The 20,198-nt window shown below is 50.9% G+C and overlaps 1 protein-coding gene across 1 annotated transcript in view; it reads left to right on the top strand.

Annotated features, from left to right (window-relative positions):
• Positions 1-394: 394 nt before the first annotated feature.
• LOC141750055 (rho GTPase-activating protein 7-like) overlaps positions 395-20,198 on the top strand; it is a 59,478-nt gene continuing 39,674 nt past the window's right edge. The window contains exon 1 of the mRNA XM_074604536.1: positions 395-880. Within this exon, the coding sequence (XP_074460637.1) occupies positions 874-880 (7 nt within the window). The 5' untranslated portion in view covers positions 395-873. The remainder of the gene's footprint in view (positions 881-20,198) is intronic.

Consider the following 20,198-nt stretch of genomic DNA (forward strand, 5'->3'; position numbering starts at 1 on the left):
CACGTTAATGCCCAAATATGCTACTGGCATCCTCTAGTCTCTACCTGCCTCAAAACTCCAGGGAACCCCAAACAGCCCAGCGCTCAGGTGGGTTGGTGGGGAGGTGCGTGCAGCCCACCTCGCCGGGAGCACCTGGGCCTGGCCACCTTCCCCACTGCCAAATAAATTCAAACCCTGATCAGCGGCCTCTTCCCAGCCAGAATGAATTCGATACAGAGATTGTTTTAAAGAAAATAACCTTTGCTGTGTAAGCGTTTCTGTGTAAAAGCACCAGATTTAGCATGCTTTTCCCATTGCCTCTGGCAAATTGAGAGCGGAGTGTGAGGGGCGGTGTCCGCATTATAGCACTGGGCAGCGTGCTCCGCACTGAGCTCACTCAGCTGGGCCACGCTCCAGTTTATCGAGGATTTCTCACTGTCGTAACTCTAGTGCTTCGCGTACCTCCGCGCGTTTCATTTGTCTCCGTCCTGCAGCTGATTTAAACTATATGTATCCTGCATTTATGTCCTGACAGTATTTCTTGCCGGGGCCCGTGCCACCCACACCTTTGGCACTGTCAAACTCAATCCCCGTTGCAAACTCTGATGTGAGACGGCAGCCGAAGGGGCTGCTGCTGAATACCGAGGGAAAGAGAGAGGAAACGGCATGTCAGAGCCCCGCCAAGATGCGAAGAGCGGCTGGAGGGAGCTGTGACCGAGCTGCTCTTTCCCAGGGAGGATTCTCCACCCCGTCCTGGGTGGGATCTCGGCGGTCCTGCTTAAAGCTGAGCAGACGGGGTTGGAGTTCAGTTGCCCCGGGCAGGACTTGCTCGCTTGCAGGGACACAGGAATAACTTCTGCACAGGACAGTGCTACGTTGGAGTTCACTCTCCCCATGGAAGGTAGGAGGAGGTTTATTTTCTTTCCTTGATTATTCTATGTCTTTAACGTTATTACCAGAAAACAGGGCGTGGGCCGTTTTGGAGGACGGAATGTCAAAGGTGTGGGTTTGGCTGTTCCCTCCTGGGATGTGCTGCTTCTGTTTGGGTTCGTTTCGACAGAAAACAGCAAGTTTTACAACGACAGGTTTTGTTTTGGATTTAGAAAAAAAAAAAAAAGGAAAAGTTGCAGTTATTAGAAATCATGAAATCTAATGCTTAAGCATCTGAAAGCCTCAGGCAGGGCATTCAATGGCAGAGCAAAGCCTGCTCTCTGAGCCGGCGGGTTTCGGCTGGGCAGAGGTTTCTCCTCTAGAGGGTAGCAGCAACCTGCGCCGGTGCGGCCGCTCCACCGCACGCACCGAGCGAGCCTCCCGCGGCAGCGGGGGGGGGGGGGTGTGTGGGGCGGGGGGGGGATGCACGTGGCCGTGAACATATGCACAGGAGCGGGGTTTGTTTCGTTAGACATCTCACGGGCCGCGAAATTCCACGGGCTGGCCCAGAAATGGAGGTTTTACTTCGTTAGATAAAAAAATGCTGTGTCTCGCAGCGGGTGTCAGCCCGGGGCAGCGGGGGGTGGGATCCGCGGGGAATCACCGGGTGCCTTGGTGCTCGCCACTGGGGTCTCGTCCCTGCCTGTGTGCGCACCGGCAGGGCAGGGGGAGCTTTCCCGGAGCGAGGGGGTGGGCAGCGTGGGAGCCGGGAAAGCGGCTGCAGTGCGTCACGGTGGGGAAAGCATGTCGGCCCTTGGGAAAACATCACCGCCGGAGGGGAGGTCACCCTGAGCACTGATGCCTCTTCCTGAAAAGCAGCAGCAAAAGCGAACTGTTTACCGGGAGGAAAGAATCCAAGAAGGGGACCTTGGGGTGGGTGCCCTGAGCCCGCAGCCGTCGGGGGGCTGCTCCAGGCTTCAGCACGCAGCCATGCTCCCGGGTCCTCCCTGTCCTACCCAGAGCGGGAGGAGGTTTTTGGGTACGGGTTGAGCGCGTTTGCTGTCTCAGCTGGCTGGGCCCCTTGGTTGCTCTCCCGCCTCGCCCCTGCTGCATCCAGGTACCTTCGGCAGGGCTGGAGCCCCTCGGCAGCACCCCCAGCCTGTGGGAGCTGGTGCCCCTGTGCTGGGGCAATCATTGCTCTGGCCACCAGCTGGGCCAGCTTCAGCTCCCGCCTTTGCCAAAGGCTTGCTTTGTAGTGCTGCAAAAATCCTACAGTAACTCTGACAGATCTCTAGGAGGGTATTAAGTGTCTACGTGTCAGATGGTGGCTTTTATTTTATTGCTCCATGTAAAACATTTTGTATTCTCCGGGCAGGAGGTGGAAGTGTTGCAGTGAATGTTTTCAGAAAATGAATTAGTGTCGTGTCGTCCCTTCCCAGTGATGCTCCCCTGACAGACGGCTGCCGGGGCCCTGGCTGCCCAGCCTCGCTGGCAGCTCTGCTCTCGCGTGGGCTTTGGGGACCATTTGCCAGGGCCACAACTGGGAATGACACTGCATTTCTTGTCCTTTGCCTCTCTAGAAAATAAATCAAGCTGAGTTTTCAGCCCTCTGTTTGCTGATGCTCTCCGGCCAAGTTTTGAGTCAATTTATTTCTCATTGCTTTGCGTCACCCTGGCGATGTGCCGAGCACGAGAGCTGGGAAGAAACACAATGAGTTTGCTGCATCTGAGGCCAGGGATGACCATCCATCCATTGGTACACGCGGGTCTTCTAGGCGGTGGAAAAGGTGTCTTTTTCAAGGTAGAAAATGACTTTTCTTTTGGAAATGAACAAATTGTTGACAAAAGCTTAAAGTCGTAAGAGGAGAATGGGTCACCATAAAAACATGATGCACTTGAGTGCCGATACAGCAAATGCGATGGGAAGCGACTCAGAGGGATGCTGGCGGGAGGGCAGGAGGGGCTGAGCCACTGGCCGTGGGGAAGGACCCACCTTGCCCCATGGCTGCTGCCCCCCAGGGGCGCTGGGCAGGGAGAGACCACTGTCTGTCTGCTGTCCTGCGTGTTGCGTTCACTGGTGAGAGCTGCCCGTAGAGGTGTCCATCATGAAGCCCAAGCCTGAGGCGTCAGTAGGGCAGCCCAGATCCTGGCAGTACTCGTTTGGGGTGTGCGGCGGTGGGGAAACCTGCTGGGGTGCTGCAAAGGCCCCCCCAGGAATCGTGGGGCTGCTGGGGGCAGCGCTGCCGGTCGTGAGCACGGGTACCCCCGTCCCCAGTGCTCGTCCTGTGTCAGAGAGCTATTACGAGACAGGGAGGTGGTTCTGGAAGAGTTTTCATGTGGATTGCTGTTCTTTTTGGTATAAATCTACCATTCCATCTTCTGAAGTCCACCGTTTAGGAACACTTCCAGGGGTAGCACTGTCTGACACCTGCCAAAAACCTCGTGGTCTGGCAAGACCCGTGCAAGGGGGGGCTGAGCACGCACCCTGCCTGCTGCAACGTCCCTCCTCCGCCTCTTCCCCTTCCCCTGGCGCTCCTGGGAAAAGGCAGGACCTGAAGCTGCTGGAAGGCACGCTTGTGTGGGAAGGGAACTTGGCTTCCCTGGTGAATAGATAACATCAAATAAGTAGCTGTTTTATGCATTAAAACAAAGCTTTGTGAAAGGCAAAAGACAAAGGAAAGGCCCTGCTGACAGCTCGGTAGGTTTTTACTGTAGTAACTTCTGGCTCGTACTTTCAGCTGCTGGAGCCTGGGGACCACTTGTGGGTCTCGGCGGGGTTCAGCGACCACGAGCAGCTGAAGCAGGATTATGCTGGCCACCCCGGTTTCAGCTTTCCGGGGCTGTGGTACTGCAGACCTTGCTGCTGCTTCCGTTGTCTTCCAGAAATGGGTCCAGAGTGTGGTGTTTTGGGGGGGATAGAGGTTTGTGGCGGGTGGCAGAGGGTGGCTGTGCGAAGAGGCTGGTGCTCGTGGGCTGCTCAGCAGCTTCCCGCTTTCCTTCCCAGCTCCCGACTCTCACACAAGAAGGAGGATCCTCTTGAAATTTGACCTTTATTCTCAGTTTCACTCCTTGTATTTGGTAATTGTTCCTCCTTCCTTTCACAAGGCAGCACAGCAATCAGATGGTGTCCCTGACTCGTGCTGCACAGCCTTGCATGATGGGGCCTTTCTATTTGTTAGGCAAAGCCTATTGATTTAATTTCTGTATCATTATTCAAGCTAATATTGAATATGTCACTGATGATGGTGCATGAAATCGAACAGAGTCTGAAAAAAAAGGGTGAAATATTAAATAAACCCTTGCCAAAGGAGGGGAAGGAGGTGGTGAATGTGCTGGGCTGCTGCTCCACCTCTCCGGCTGCGCGCAGGCTGTTAGTGCCTTCGGCTTCTGGGAGATGTTGGCACGGCCGCCTGAGCTGGTCAAACACCAGCACTGGTTGCTGCTGGGGGACACGGATGGGAAGCCGTGTCAAATAGCGAATGGCTGAACTCCTGCCCAACCTCAGTTTGCTCCTGTGGTGGGGTGCAGCTGCCGCCGTGCCTCTGGAGGTGGTGCCGGGTCACTTGATGGCTACCTAGGACGGGAGGAGGATGGGACTAGGATGAGACTAGGATGGGACTTTCCCACCTCGTGCAAGGAAGATGAGAGCTGTCTGCCGAGGGGGACATACCGTCCCTTTCTCCAACACACCTTGGCCTAAGCAGAAATAGCCATTACGCTTGACATTACACACAAATATATAATTACGCATAAAGATGGGTGTGAAGAGTGCGTAATAAATGCAGACACACCTGTGGCTGCTTGTCCAGGGACTGTGGGAAAGCCTGTCCAGGGTCGCTTTCTCTAGGCTCTGGGGGTAACCTGCCACTAGATGTCACAGCGTGCCTGGGTTTGTGGCTGGGGACCGGGCGTGCCACCAGCCCGGGGACCCCCCCAGCCCACCCAGAGCCGGGGAGAAGCTGTTCCCTAAAGTCCCTCTGAAGCAAATAAACAGCATCCTTATGTCCGTTCTGTTCTTTGAGAGCATTTTGGAAACATTCCATTTCACCTGTCATTGAGCAAAGCCAGCGAGACCAGCAGGTGAATAAAGAGGTTCACCAGCTGCCAGCCCCCAGGGGTGACCCCCAGGGGAGACCCCCAGGGGACGCCTTGCCCCCCAGCAGGTGTCCCGTGTCCCTTCTCCCACTGCCGCAAATGTCAAACTCTCATTAGCTTCAGTTAATTTAGCAGGAGCGCGCCATATGCGTTTCAAAAGCTCTTCCTGTGAGGGGGCCGGGTTTTGCCAGGGGTCCCGTTCCCACCAGCGCGAGGGGCCGGGGCGGGCGCAGCTGTCTGGTGCCGACCTCTGCATAAACCATGTCCAACAGCTATTTATAGGCACACGGGAAACCGCGCTGGACCCTGCGCTTCCTCTCTCATCTGAGCTGAATCTTTAATCAGCTCGGCAGCGCCGGGAATGTTCCGGCGCTTTTTCATTCTGTGTGCTTTTTCATTGAACATTGCGCTGAGCAGCGGTAGCATATGTACGTGGTCGGGTTTGGGCAGGCTGGTCATGAGATAGGCAAGTCATCTTCTAAACTCGTTACAGTTTTATAAAAAAACGGGTATATTGTTAAAAGGCTAGGAGTAGCTTAGAGCATGGTGCGTTTGCTCAATATATAAACGAAGGACAGCATTTAAAACCTGCCGGTGGAAGGTACCACCATTCGATGGTGGTTCCTCAGTGAAGTGTAGCTGTCGAAGTGATGATGGCATCACTCTGCTGCATTCATCCACCATCAAAAATGAGCATGTTTTTGACAATCTCAAACGGAGCAAATGACACATCCAGGTGTTACCTGGGGTGGACGGTGGGGTTCTTTCCTCGTGTTCAGCAGCATCGCTGATCTCGAGACCAGGGTCTGCCCAGCCCGAGTGGGGATCTCGCACTCTGAACGCTGGCCTTCAACCTGGAGAGCAGGTCCCTGGGCAGGATACTGCTCCCCCCTTGCGTATGGGGACTTTGGGCAGACACGGGCACGCTGCGAGGGGAGGCAGGACTCGTGCACCGGGAGCATGGGGAAGGGAGCCGCTTCCCACCCCCCTGGATCGCAGCGTGCCTGTGCCCTCGGTCTCCTCCCATCAGGACAGATCTGGGGACCTTCACACCCAGTGGAGCGCTTACTAGCCTAGGTGCCCCAGAGCCTGTGGGGAGCGACCTACGGCAGTGTGTGCCTATGAGCAGTAGACCTCTATTTCCAAGCAGCAGCTGCACAGCCCCCCCAGCTCACACACTTTCCTGCCACAGGAGGTGCCTGACAAGTCACCTTGAAAGACCGAGAGCCCACTCCCAGGCTGGCCGCGGGGAGCAGTTCCCCGTCAGACACCACTGCTGAAGAGGGAAAAAGCAAAGCAATATCTTTATAAATCACACCTTTTTTCAAGTGTATGTATGTATGTATCTAATCCTTTTCTCCTCCCCATCTCCAGAAAACCCGACAGTTCCCTTGCTGGCTCTCCCTGCTACGTCAGCATGGGAAGATGTGTAAAGGTTTGGGCGTAAGGGCATAAGGGTTTTTCAAAAGGGTCCATAATTTAATAAAAACATTCCTAAAAAGCCTGTGGTTTTCAAAAGTTTTCTACAAAGAAAACTCATTTTGAACCTCAGTGCCCTTCAATCCGTAGCAGACTCTCTCTTGCTGTCACCACTGAGGCCGTGGGCCCAATGCGTCTCATCAGACCAGCGTAGCGGAGGGCTCTATATGTTCAATATTTTATCTATATGTTCAATGCTTTAGCTGATTAGGCTACTACGTACAGAAGGTAGAGAGTGGTTTAAAGCAGCTGGAAGGAGAAATCGCAGGGATTTTCCTTGAACTGCTTCCAAACTGATAAGACATTAAACAAAGAAGAACTTGGGGAAATTTAAACTACAGCTTGTGACCTGAATGTCAGACATGGCGCTGCACACACACCGAGGTGCGTGTTCTCTCTGCAACAGACAAGATGGATGGGGTATAGCTGCAAACCGCTGGCTACCATTAATTTTCACCACATGAATCTCTCTGACCAATAACACGTTCTCATTTTGCTTTGCTTTGTCTGGGATTGCCTTTCTCCCCACCCCCCTTCTCCCCATGGCACCAGTCCAGAACACGTACAGATCTTCTTTGGTCACAGCGTGCTGCTTTCTCCTTAGAGAGTGAGACTTGAGCCACCACATCATTCTGGTCACCTGCAATAACTAGCGGAGCAGAAGGTGCTTTGAGCAGAGCAGGTTGCCCTTCCAGAGAAGGGTTTATTGGGTAGGGGCCACCCTTTGGTGCTGGGGGCCTCTGACTCCAGTTTCAGCTCCCTGTTCTGGTGGGGAGGAAGGATGGATGCTCGGGATACATACAGAGAGGAGAAAAGGCGAGATGCATGTAAACACCAGGAAAACCATCAAAAGCCGCTCCAGGCTGTCCCACCTGAGTGTCTTAAGGCTGAGCGACGTCCTTGCAGAGGAGGTGGTGGTAGTGCTTCTTCTGTGGCAGTTCCCAGGAGGAAATACCCCGGTGTGGTGACGACAGCATCCCTGCGGCGGGCGGGAGCACGCAGTGCCGGCTCCACGTGCTCCCCCGGGGTGCGGGGCAGAGGTGGGAGCTGGGGAAGGCGCATCAGCCCCTGGGGCGACAGTCCTGCTCCGGGCAGCCAACGCCGGGTGAGACCTCCTGCCCCAGCATCAGTCACTGCCAGAGCACGAGGAAGGAAGCCTTCTCCCGCGTGGAGATGCAGGTGGCGTTGTCTAACAGGTTTCCTTCTGTAGGATGGTGCTAGGACTTAGGACAACAACCCTTTGGGGGAAAACCCCCCTTCTACACTTAAAATTAACATAAATCTAATTTTCTGTAGTTATCACTGATCTCAGAATAATTCTGCAGCCTGAAAAAACTGCTGCAAGGCCCTCACACAACTATGTTTAATGGATACCAGCGTATGTATTAAACTTGATTTCCAGACACATTAGGGCTTCTCAAGGAGAAGTGCAGATAAGGCGCGGGCCGGGAGGCAGCTGGCCCAAGAGCTCCGCAGGAGGAATGTGTGGGCACAGAGACATGCAGGGCCCTGAGTTCCCTTTCACTTGGTTTTCGGGTATTTTTTTCACTCTTGTGCTGTTCTGTCGCCCTCAGAGGTATCAGCATTTGATTTGCAGCAGTGAAAGAGATGAATCCTGAGCCTGGCAATTAAAGCTCGCCCAGGTATGTGGAAGAGCAGCGTGTTAGCATGGCTCCGGGGCAACTCCTGGGAGGGGAAGAGCTGGCACGGGGGCTGTGAGGCGGGTTCCTCGCTGTGCCAGCAGCTCGCCCGGAGCAGTCATCCGCCCAGCCAGAAGGTTTGGCAGAGGCTTTAGCGTTGCTTTGCTCCTTTCCCAAGTGAATACGCCTTTCCTATGTGAATACTCCTGGAAGGGAAGTGTATTTGCTTCTCCCCCTCTTGAAGTCAGAACCTGACTTTTTCCCATTTATCCCACTCCCGTGTCGGCTGGATTCATACGAACTCGCGCTGGTTTCCCTGTGGCTGGGCGCAGTGCCCCTGGAGCTGTGATCTGCTGCTGCCAGGAGAGCCTGCACTCTCTAGCTGTAAGGAAGCCGCCTCTTCAGTTTGCCTCTAGGCTGCACCTTCAGAGCTGCCCGACTCCGTAACACGTTAATGCAGCCTGTTAGGGAGTTTGCCCAATCTAAATCCCCTGGCACACGGTGTCTGTCGAGGGCAGCACTGCCCTTCCTGGGAAAGGTGCTGGAGCCCGGCGGTGGGCAGTGCCCCTGGTCCCCCCCGGTGCCCCACATGTCCCCGTGGGTCCTGCAGCCTGGCTGGGGCTGGGCTCAGCGCGTGCACAGCAAACAGGGCTTCAGTGCCTGCGGCACCCATCGTCTCAACGGCACAGGTCAGGCTCCTGGGGTGCAGAGCTTGTCCATCGCAGGGAAAGTGAAATCCCCCCTGGGGCCTTTTCTGGCTGGTGGGGAATATGACGGCTCTGCTTCAGGGGACGTATCTTTCCAGATGAGGAGGCAGTGACAATGCCCCAGAGCCAGCAGGTCTCCAGGTGGAAACCACCCCCAAAACCATTCTGTGCCCAGTGGAAGTGCGCAGGAGAGGAGCTGCCTGATATCTACCTGAATTAAGTATCTGTCTCAACATCAGACCAGCTGAGTCAATGGGCATTTTTCGTTTGCTTTCAGAGCTGTGGGGTGGTTCCTCCATGACCTGCTGGGATCTGTCTGCACAGTCAGGCACGGCAGTGAGCTGGAAGGAGCGGGGCGTGCTGGGCATCAATAGGAAGGGCTTTGAGTGACATCCCCAGACTGCTCAACATTTCAAGATGAGCCCAGCACATCCTTAGCGCGCACAAGTAGGGCCCACGTGCCATCCCAAGGTATGGGATCCACCCCTTGGCTTGTCCCTGAGTCGCCGCGGCAGCTGGCACAGGAGTGAGCGTCTGTTGCCAGGAGAAGAGAGCACACGATGTCCAGGGAGGAGAGGTCAGGTCTCTTCCTGTTTAGATGTTTTCAAAAAAATGCGTGAGCATTCTAGTGGAGAAACGACTGAGGGAACCATCCAGATTAGGAAACAGGAAAGGCAGCACTAGCATAAAGAGAGTTTTGACAGCTGAAATGAGAGGCGAGTGGTTGTCAGGTAGGGCTGGTAAGCACGCGGCTGGGCCAGCAGCCAAGGGGCATGTTCTCACTGCCACCACAGGGACATACCTGCTCAGCAGGCGTTACCGCTCTCCTGCCAGCTTGGATGTCACCGGGAGCCAAGTCACTGGGTGCCTTTCGTCTTGGGTTCTCCCCCAACAATAGCCAGTAAGTGCCAATAGTCAGTAAGATGTGTCCTTCAGGTGGGGGACTCCTAGTATTTCCAGCAGTGGAATCTGAAAACTATGACACTAAAACCGGAAGTTTTATGGATAATAAGTTAGAAGGAGGCTTTCTAGTGCCAGGTTACCTGTGTGTTGAAATTAGCTGTTCATATCTAATGTCAGCCCTGCTCTTGGCTCTTTCTCCCCTTCAGCAAATCAGTGAGCCCCCCCAAGCCCCTCTCTAGCCGTATGTTAAGTTGATGTAATGCTGCTTTTAAGTCTGTGCAATTACTCCTGCATCTGATTGCAAGTAATGTGCCCTTAGGGCTATGATTCAGTTTTGCCCATTGATTTGCTGTGTGACCTTGTGCACCACATTAAACATACTTTTAATATTCAAAGGAATTGTGCTCGTTTATGCTTATGATCATGCTATCCAAACTCCTGCTCTATATCCGACTTTCCAAGCAGAGTCTGCTTGTTATTTATTGTGAAATTTAAAGACAGAAGCTCGCCTCTTCTAAAGCACAAAAGAGATTTGGGAGCCTAAGTTCCACTCAAATTCACCTCAAGCGAGTTTCAATGGAGCTTGAAGAGTCTAAGAAATTTAGACGCTTCTGAAAATGTCACCCTAGCTGTACCTCCAGGGTCTGACATTCTCAGACACCTGAATTACTACGGCAAGTTCCCTCTGCTGATCCAACCTGATTGCTGCGGAGCTTGCAAAGCATTAAGCATGCACATACTTAATGGCTGCTAATGCTGGAGGGGGAGGACGCCTCCAAGTGAAAACTATAGTGCATTTAAATGTATTTTTCAAGGCTCATCTCAACCCCAAGCCGAGTAATAACAGCTTCCTCCAGCTCCTGCCGAGCCATTTTTGGAAGGACTGTCTGGCGTTGCTTGCTTTCTTATTTTAGTCACCTATGCGTTCTGCGCGTCGGGGAGGTGAGCTATTCAACCAGGGGTGGTGTCTGTTTGAAGAGAGGGCTTCTGGACGAGTGAGTGGCTAAGGGAGAGTGTGGGCAGAGCTTGTCCCATCACTAGGATTGGCCCCTGCCTGGGATGATAGACAGTTTTTGAGAGTGTGTTCTCTTGTGCATGTTTGTATAAGGAGCAACTGTGGCTTTCTTTAGCTTTGTTGGAAGATCGCTGTGAAATGACATGGACAAGAAGCAAACCTGATTCCTGAATATTTTAAGTACTTGTACTTTAGTTTTTTGTGTGCAGGTAAACGAGGCTTGGAAAAGCAGCCAGTATGGGTTTGACCCTGGGACCATTCTGGGAATATGCAAACACAAATAGCCCTTTCCTAAAAATGTTCTTCGCAACCCCACCCTTCAGGAGCGATGGGCTCCGCAACCATGTAAGTCTGGACAGTGTTGGCAGCAGAGGGCTGGACTTTATCTGTTGTTCATGCCCAGCAGTTACTCTTATGGTACAAATAGCTCCCTGGAGCCGGGAGGTGAATTGCTGAGAAACCACGTACGACGTGGAGTGAGTGAGGATGGTGGAGCCTGGCTGATTGGCACCCCAACCCAGTGCAAAGCCAGGGGCTGCGGGACAAGAGGTTGGAGCGGGACCTCAGTGGCGGCAGCAGGATTTCATCCCCACTCAGCGTTCCTCTCCGTACCTGTACTGCGAAGGATTTAAACCGCAAAATCTCTGCACTGCTGTCGATGCGTTCGTGTTGTGAGCGGGTGGTGTCGGCGCATCTGTAAATAGGAGCTCTGCTGTGCGAGTTAGTTCTTTAAATCTGCGAAGTGCTTCGTGCCCCTTGCCTGTGAAACAACATAGAAATAAGTTTAATGTGTCATTTCTACAAATACTCCAGCGTCCCCATAGCAAACCCTCAGACCAGTGAAATAGTTATACATCAGTGAGGACAAGGGCAGTGATAGACTTGAATTGTTAAAAAAGGAAAGCTACCAGACCTCAGCTGTGTTCTGATTATTTTCTTTGAATTTGCTTCCTTTTCATTGCTTTTTTTATACTGAGACATAAATAATGTTAAATTCCAGATCACCCATGGGTCTGAAATTTAGCTGTAACAAGGACTTCTGCCAACTTCTACGAAAGGATTTTGCTAACATGAAAGAAAAATAGCTCATACATAATAAACACTCCTCCTGACCCATGTTATCCTTTTGCATTTAAGGTCAAACATCTCTGAAAGGAGAAAAAAAAAAAAAGATAAAGGGGATGCAGAGAGTCAGCTGCAACAACAACCCAAACCTCTGCCTGAAGGTCCTCCCATCAGGGTTTTGATTTTCGGACTGTTCACAGCTGCCACTACATTTTTTACTTGGCCGGAATAACATAAATACTGGGGCTGGTAGTGCTTTCCTTTACACTGGTGTAAATCCAGGTTGGAGCTCAAACCTTGACTTGACCATGCACACACTTTATCCCTGGGATCTCAGCAGGACAGCATGTAGTATAAAATGAATCACGGGTGTAAATCTACGCGGGACTTCTGCCCAGTTCTGCGCATTTGACTTCAGGCAACCTCCGAGTAGTTCCTCTGGACTTTAGCTGGTGCAACACAGGTCAAATTTGGCTTCGTACATTCTGCTGTACCCACCATGGAGGTTCTAGCCAAGAGCAGCTATTTGGCAATTTTGGAATTCTTCCAGTTTTCTTTTTCTTAGTAATACTTCTCTCTGTCCTGCCAGAGAAAATAACTACAGGTTTCATAATCAGCTTATTCTGCCGCTGAACTGATTATGTATTTTAAATGGCTAAAGTAGATGTTGTTTTTGCAGATAATGAGTAGAATATTTATCTCCTCCTTATGTTAACTCCTTTCTCCGAGCCCATGCCCTCACGATTCAAGGAAGACTGGTGAATATTTAAGATGTGGTGGGACACATGCTGCAGACGAGGTATGATCACACAGGAGCCAATTTCAAATTCTACGGATGGTTAAGTGAAGATGCTAAAAAGGCACTTGAAAGAGGACTGGCTGGTTTAGAAGACTGGCAGCAGGAAAGAGCCTCTGGGCAGCCGGGAGCTGCTCTGAGGTCCTCGTGCTGGGTCAAAGCCTGGCCAGGCTGGGGAGGCCGGGCTGCCTTCTCCAGGGCCAGCATGCGCTGTGCAAACCACGGCATGAAGCTGGCCATGGGGGGCTGCTGTTGTGGCAGCCCACCAGGCTTTCTCCTAGGTGCAGTCAGAGGAAACATCAGTTTTCAGAGATTTTTCTGATCCAACACACTCGCTTTTGACCATTTTCTAGAGTTTGGGCAAGCCTGACTCTGCTTTTAAAAAATCATATCTTCACGCTGTTTTGATGCAAAAAAAGAAGTAAACAAAATAATAAAAGCTCTACTCTACATAGAAAACCATGAAGTGACTGGGCGCTGCAGTACAGCCCACTCATTCATGTATGCTGGCTCCACCTCGTGCCTAGAAAAATCCGTGTTATGAAGAGTGACTGCTCAAGTTTGCAGTGAATTAGGGGGAGGCTGTCCTCACATGAATCTACGGCGATCTTCATGAGGTGTGGCATGCCCTGATGCTGGTTCTCACACGGAGACATCTTTCTTTACATTTCCTACAGTTGGTGCTTACTGTATTGACCCTTTTAGACTCTGCGGCTGCTTAGCTGAGCTTTGAGGTTTAACAAGGGCCCTCGAGGAGCATGCAATGCCTGTCCCAGGAACCACCAGCCATGGTCTGAAGACTGTCACGACAGCAGTGGCTCCTGCTCTCCGCTCCTGAGAGCCAGGGTGAAAACTAGTTACTCCAACATGCCAGGTTGGTTGACACAATCCCATGTTGTCCTGAGTAGACCAAGAGCACAGCCCTCCATCCGGGAAGCTGAGACCCTTGGGTCCCCCGCTGGTCACTGCCCCAGCTGAAGGGGTGTTGGTGCCCTCCATAGTCCTCCAGCCCAGTTTCTCTGGGGCTTCCTCCACCCCCCCTCTGGTAAGGGGATCTGCTTCCTCAGAGGAGTGTGCCACGCTTTGATGCTCACCGCTGCGCTGGTGAAAGGGCTGAATTCCTCTTGTTTCTTGAAATAAACTTGCAAAACCCTTGACCTTCCTGAGCTGGAGGAATATGTTTACAGATGGTTTAATTCCATTTGTCTTCCTGAGCGCGTGAGAGAGACGCCAGTGTCGTGAAGGGAAGCTGGGGAGCTGTGTGACCAGCACATTCCGAGATCAGAGGTAAGACACCAGTGATTCCCAGCCACTTTGTAATTCTCATTAATTTGCAGGGAGGCAAGAAAAGGAACTATTTAATGGAATCCCCTGTAATTTTTCCTTTATGTAAGGTTCATGACACAGCAGTATGCCAGAAAAAAAATATTTTTTTTGTATTATGTGATCTATACTTGCAGTGTCTTCCAGGACACCGGTGCTTGCTTGTAGCATTCTAGCAAAGTATCAGGAGATCATTCTGCAGCAGCTCTTTTCTGGTGTTACACCAGCTCAACTCATCTTCCCGCTTGTGTAGTTGAAGTCAGGGTAGCCAGAAGAAACAAAGCTTATCAGAGGACAAAAGAGGCAAAGCATGAGGAGGGGAGGTTACTGGTACTCTTAAATCGAAGCGTATGGCTTTATGTAAAGGCCTGAGCAGCTGGAAGAAGCTCTTTAAGGCAGAAACCGTCTTTGCTCTGAGGCTGTAGTGCTAGGAGGTCTCGTGGGTGTCATCACCAGGTACTTGTAATAATGTCACCATTTCCAGGCCTCTTAGCCGGAGCAGCATGGCAGGAGAGGAATTGCTAAGGGTAGCTGACTGAGGATAATGGATAGTAGGATGAAATTGAGAGGAAAAACTTAATTGGAATTAACTAGCTGAGAAAAGCCTCTTGATCTGTCAGACAGTGAAATTGCCTCCCAAGAGCAATGGTATGGTCCCAACCACGTGGGCATTTAAAGCCAGTCTAATGTCTATGATTCCCTGAGTTAACCGGAGTATCTCAATAATTGGAACCGACACAAAGATTTATCTTCTTTGATTGACGAGCTTTCATAGAGGCTCATCTCTTTGTGGTACTGCACAGAGCTTTCAGGGCAGCTGTTTGCATTTAAACTGCCAGAAGCTGACAATACGTATCCATTTCAGCTCTTCAAATGTGTTCTTTGAAAAAACACTTAAATCACTGGACTAGACAGTACTAATCAGTCTGCAGGAAAATGGAGCATCCTTACCTGGGGCTCACTGCTATAAATCTCCCTGTGCTGACACTCAGTTATCATACAGCAGTAGAGGGCCATTTGGGTGCATTACTGCCAAATGCCCAATCAACCTGAAAAATTGGGCTGATTTTGGCCAAGGCAATAAAAGGAAAAAGTGTTTTGCCAAACGCATAAAAACAAACGTGTGGTAGTTCAGCAGAAGCTCCCATTTAGAATAGAGCAGGATTACTCACGCTAAAGTGATGGAAATGATAATCCCATGCTGATTTCCGAAAAGACAGTGCGCGGCAGCAAGCTGGCCCTAAAGGCTGAGGTTTGTAAGGAGGTTTTGCCTTCAGCATGGCCCCTTCACCTGCGGTGGGACCTCGTGCAATGGCAGTGTATCTCCTCTCTCGCTCTGCCTTCTCCGATTTAGCTTAGCTCTTCAGACCAACACCTTCCCCCATGTGCTGCTCCTTTCTAGAGTTTGCGGACAGGACCTGGGGGACTGAGATGCCTCTTTTGCTCTGGTGAAGCACAGCGCTTTGGAAATCAGAATTTACGGAAACATTGACTCTCAAGCTGATTAGCGTATGAGATTTACAAGATACACCTAAATGTGTTAGGTCGGAAGCGAAGAGAGGAATAAGCTCCTGCTACCAAATAAGAAATCCACTTGGCATGTTTGCTAATTGCAGCATCTGGGCAAGCTTCAGGTGGTAGCTCGTGGCTGTTATTTCATGCTTGCAAGGTTGTAGGAGGACTGACCCACAGACGGACTTCTCAGCTTAGGGGCACAGCCCCTCACAGCCTGTGGGCGCACGTTGCTGCGGGGAAAAGTTACACACCCTCACTCCACAGGGAGAGGAGCCAGGGCAGTGCTGCTGACTCCCGTCCAGGCTTCCTCTGAGCAAGTCACTTCACCTCTGGCTGTTTCCTCAGGTTTGCCCGTTTGCCAGCCCAAAGGGCAGCTTCACTGCCCGCCCTTCCAGTGTCTGCCCCACCTGGGAAAAGGGAGCTTTATGCTCTGAGGATTTCTCTTATGCTTCAAGCTGGCTGAAGTCTTGCTCTCCCGTCATCCCGTGGGTAGATGTGCGTGTTCTCGCTCCTCAGTGGGCCCCTCCACGAGCCGTTGCTTGCAAGCTGACACGGAAGGTGTGGAGGTGTGAGACATTTCCTCTACACCAGGATGTATATGTGTGTGCGAGAGAGATTGTTTTCTTGCTCGCTCTCGCCATCGCTTCTTGGCCTTGCATGGTGAGAAAAAGGAAGCAAGAGAGCAAAGCAGATGGGAAAACAGGAGGACTTTTCCCCAGGGGACATGGCCATAGCCCCTGGTGGGAGCCCGCAGCCCAGAAGGAACATGGGCACTAAGGGGGGGTTGCGGATTTGGGGGTTGGAGGTTCGGAGTTGGAACTAGATAATCTTTAAGGTCCCTTCCAACCCAAACCATTGTATGATTCTATGGATATGTCAGAGCCCAGCAGAGCAGCAGCTGGATATTCCTTATTACACTCCTCTCTTAATTTCTTTCTTTCTTTCTACTGTTTGTAAAATCTTCTCAGTAGACCGTACGTTCTGCTGAGCCTGACTGTCTCTGCATGTGGGCTCTTGGGTTATCAAGTAAATCCTTTTCTCGGAAGAAAACAAGCCTTCAGTCCAGAATGCCCCCATTGAACCAGCTGGGCACGCATTGGCCAGGGTCAGCCCTTTAGTGGAGAGACATGGACCAAATCCAAGCACTGGTGGCCACCCAAGCATCCCAGGAGAAGAACATGCTGGAAGAAGGCCCTGCTGCAGGTTCAAACACACCGCAGCAGGAGCAGCCCCTGTACTTGCTCTCCTCTTGGCTCAGCAGGGCTTTGCTTCTGCCCCGCCATTCCCAGGCTGGTTTTCCCACACCTGCTCTCCTTCAAAAAGTCCTTGAAGAGCGCTGGCCTGAAACTGCCAACTCGTGTTACAAATCCTGCTGCTTTCCATGTTGTGCAAGAGTGCAAATAAATAAATATTGGTTGTAAAATGATGCAGTCTTTATGAAATGCAGCTAGACTGCTTGGCATTTAATAGCTTCAGCCCTGAATTACACGTCTGGACTAGACACGGTGCAGAGATGAATTTCCTTTAATTTGTTCCAGAGTAACTCACCATTTAATTTCACTAAGCAGTTCCTTGTTCTCCTATTCTGGAATGATGGATTGTGAAATGCACTCCTTTAAATTAATCCAGACGCTTGATTTCTGTCAGCAGCGTAATCTTTCTCGGTGGTATGCTAAGTATGCTTTTAAAAGGTATGGTGAATATGAATGCTATGCACTTGGTTCATGATTTAAGTGTTTACACTTTCCAAACATCTCAGAAAAAAACAAATATGGCTTAGCGGCATTTTTTGTAACCTTGCAGAAGTGGTCATTCAAATAACATCAAAAGGACTTAAATGGATTTCCAAATGTGACAGTACAAGTGAGGGCACCTCCCCTCTCATCAGAGAACCATCAATTTGAAATGGGGCTGAGCAAAGCTTATAATATTTCTGATTGCAGAGCTTCCATAGATCATCCCGAAAACTTTCTATTGGAGCCATTAATGGTAAAATATTTCATGTGAGAGCTGTCACTGCTTATGCTGGCTTGATGTTGCAAGGGAGCGGTGCCCGTTTTTTTTTTTTTTTACTTTTGCTGGTTTTGCTTCTTAAAGATGAAGTGGGGCATTTCTGGAGAGGAGAAAAGAGGGAGTGTATGAGCGCTTTATGTTTCTATCCTGTCTCCTTTACAAGAACTGCAAAAAGTTATAGTGGAGTTGAGTAAGTGATATTGATGTAAACCATCCCATCAGGTCCTATCAGCCCAGATACTTCCTCACTCTGTGTTATCAGAGGTAAGGGCTATCTGAATACCGCAGCTGGAAACTTCACAGCATTCCCTGGATCCAGCTGGAACCTGACAGCAATAGTTATTCTTAAACTTGGGAAGACAAGACAAATCCTCCTGTCACTGAAATATGTGGCAGTGCTTTTTAAGCAAAGGTAAATATCCCTAAACTTTTAGAAACACACGGAGTGCAGTACGCACTTGCCTGCCCGTTCATTCTTGTCAGGTTTATTTTACACCTACAAAAAGTGGCACGTCCCTGGCTGAAATCTGGGTTCCTACTTTGTCTATAGGGGGAAGGTGTTGGAAAGGGCATTTGGAATCATAAGGCTTGAATCCTTTTATTTCACTGCCAGTGGTAGACATAGAGATGATACCTTCTCTGCAAAACATCTTACTGAGAAATATGTAAAAGACTTGTATTATCCAAAATACTAGGCGAAGGTGTTTTGCAGAAAGCGAGAAACTTAGCTCTTCTGAAGGGCACAACTTATAAGGTTCTTGCCTGGGCTGACATCCTGGTATTGACAGGATAACGGACTTTTTTCTTGATCCTTCTAAAGCCTTTTACGTATGGAATGCATACTTGACTTGTTGCCTTGCCGAGGTAGCTAACGGCTACCTTATACCTTCCAAATGTAACTCTGCACCAGCCCATGACATTTAGCTCAAGTAATTTTGTGGATATTTGGCAAGCAGAGGAAATGGCATGTGTATTTTCTACTATTCTAACCCCGCCACCTTTATCTGCCTCATTGCTTAAAAAAGAAGGTGAAGAATTGAAGTCTGCTTCATACGTCTTGCCAGCCCTCTCTCAGGACAACGCATACTCTTGTGACCTGCCAACTCCACGTCCTATAATAGCCTACACAGCCCAGCCATCTAAGGAAAAACTGTTTGGCTCCATAAGCTGGGAGTTGTGCTATGCCTGGACACAAACAAGTACGTACGCACCTCCCATCCTCCGTAGGCTGGCACCAAGCTTCACCTCAGCCCCAGGCAAGGACTGGGCACTGCTGAAATCTGAAGTCAGCTAAAGCAAAGCGAGGTCTTTTGCTCTGAAGTGCTTTTATCAATGGGTTTTAGTGGTTTGGGTGGTCTAGTGTCAGTATTTCTTATTTGAACAGCTTAGCAGCAAGCTGCTTCAAATTCGAAATGTGTGACATACTCTTGAGTTTTGAAAGTCTGTTATAGCAAAGTAGTTCAATAACCAGCCCAAAGGCTTTAAGGTCTTAAAAACCAAGCTTTACTGGCCTTGCTGTGTTTCCAAAACAGAAACTGGTTTACAGTAGTGCCTGGATAGTGGGTGCTTTTTACATCCATCACCTGGTGTCAGAGACGTTGTTGTTATGGAGATGTTAGGGAAGATACAGCCATGTTTCTTAAATGAATTTTAAAATAGGATTAAAATCCAACTGGATTTGTCTTCACTTCATGCTGCTCAGTTAGTCCTCAGACCTCGGCTTACAGCCTCTCCTAGATTGGCAAAGGTTTGGATGGATGGCCAGGTTAGCCAGGATGGGTGTTTTCATCTCCTCTAGGAGAGGAGCTGGGACGGGCGGCAGGACCTGACAGAGATCCCAGAACCAAGACCGGGTGTTGATATCTTCACTAGTGACTTGGGGTCCTTTGTTATCTCCTAGAAGGCAAATCCCGACTAAACCACAATTAAGGCTTGGTTGTGCTCAGACGGTTGTGCTGGGAGTACCTAGCTTGTCTCCCAAAGGGCTTTTTGCTGGGGTGCTGCGAGCCTCCGAGAAGCTGGCCAGGGGCTCTGCCCACGCCGGTGCGAGTCGCTGGCCACGCGGTGAGCGGCCGCGGTGCTCTGCTCGCGCTGGGCCAACCAGCTCGGGCACTCTCGACGTTTCTGGATGTCTTCTAAACATGTAACGCTGACAGAAATGTTGTTTAAATATTTGTGAGTTATTTAAAAATAGTGCGTCAAATAAGCAGCCTTGTGACGCCCGACAGATATCTGGCTCAGGCGAGTGCTTCGGAGAAGAAGGAAGAGGTCAGCACGAGTTATGTACACAACTTAAACTCTGACGAGAGACACGCTGGGTCCATAAAACACGGAGCAAAACGAGTCGTCCCCTTCCCTGTTGGAAAGCCCCCGCCGAGGGAGCTGGGTGGCGCTGAGCAGGCGCAGCTGGCCCACAGCCCGGCCGGCCGGAGGGATGCTCGGCCACCCCCTGGCCGGTGCACGGCGGGGGCGGGAGGCGGCTGCCCGGGGTCTCCTGGTGCCTGGTAGGTGGGGGAGCGTGGGGACAGTGGGGACGCGGGGGACAGGAAAACTCTGCCGGGGCTGCCAGGCGTCCCTGCCCCGGTTGTCAGCTATTTGCCCCTACGCGGTGCCCATCTGCAGTGTTAGAAAACTGACTTTTAGGAAGCTCAAGGGGATGAATTTGCAATCCAAGGCCTTCCAGCAGTTTCTTCTCAGCATTGTTAGACAGAGCGATTTAGGTCAGGACAGGTGGGCGCTGGACTGAGGGGAAATGGGATTCCTGTCACAGGTGTGAGAGCTGGACATTCTCTATTAAT

This window comes from Larus michahellis, chromosome 11 (assembly GCF_964199755.1).
Source record: "Larus michahellis chromosome 11, bLarMic1.1, whole genome shotgun sequence".
NCBI classification, from domain to species: Eukaryota; Metazoa; Chordata; class Aves; order Charadriiformes; family Laridae; genus Larus; species Larus michahellis.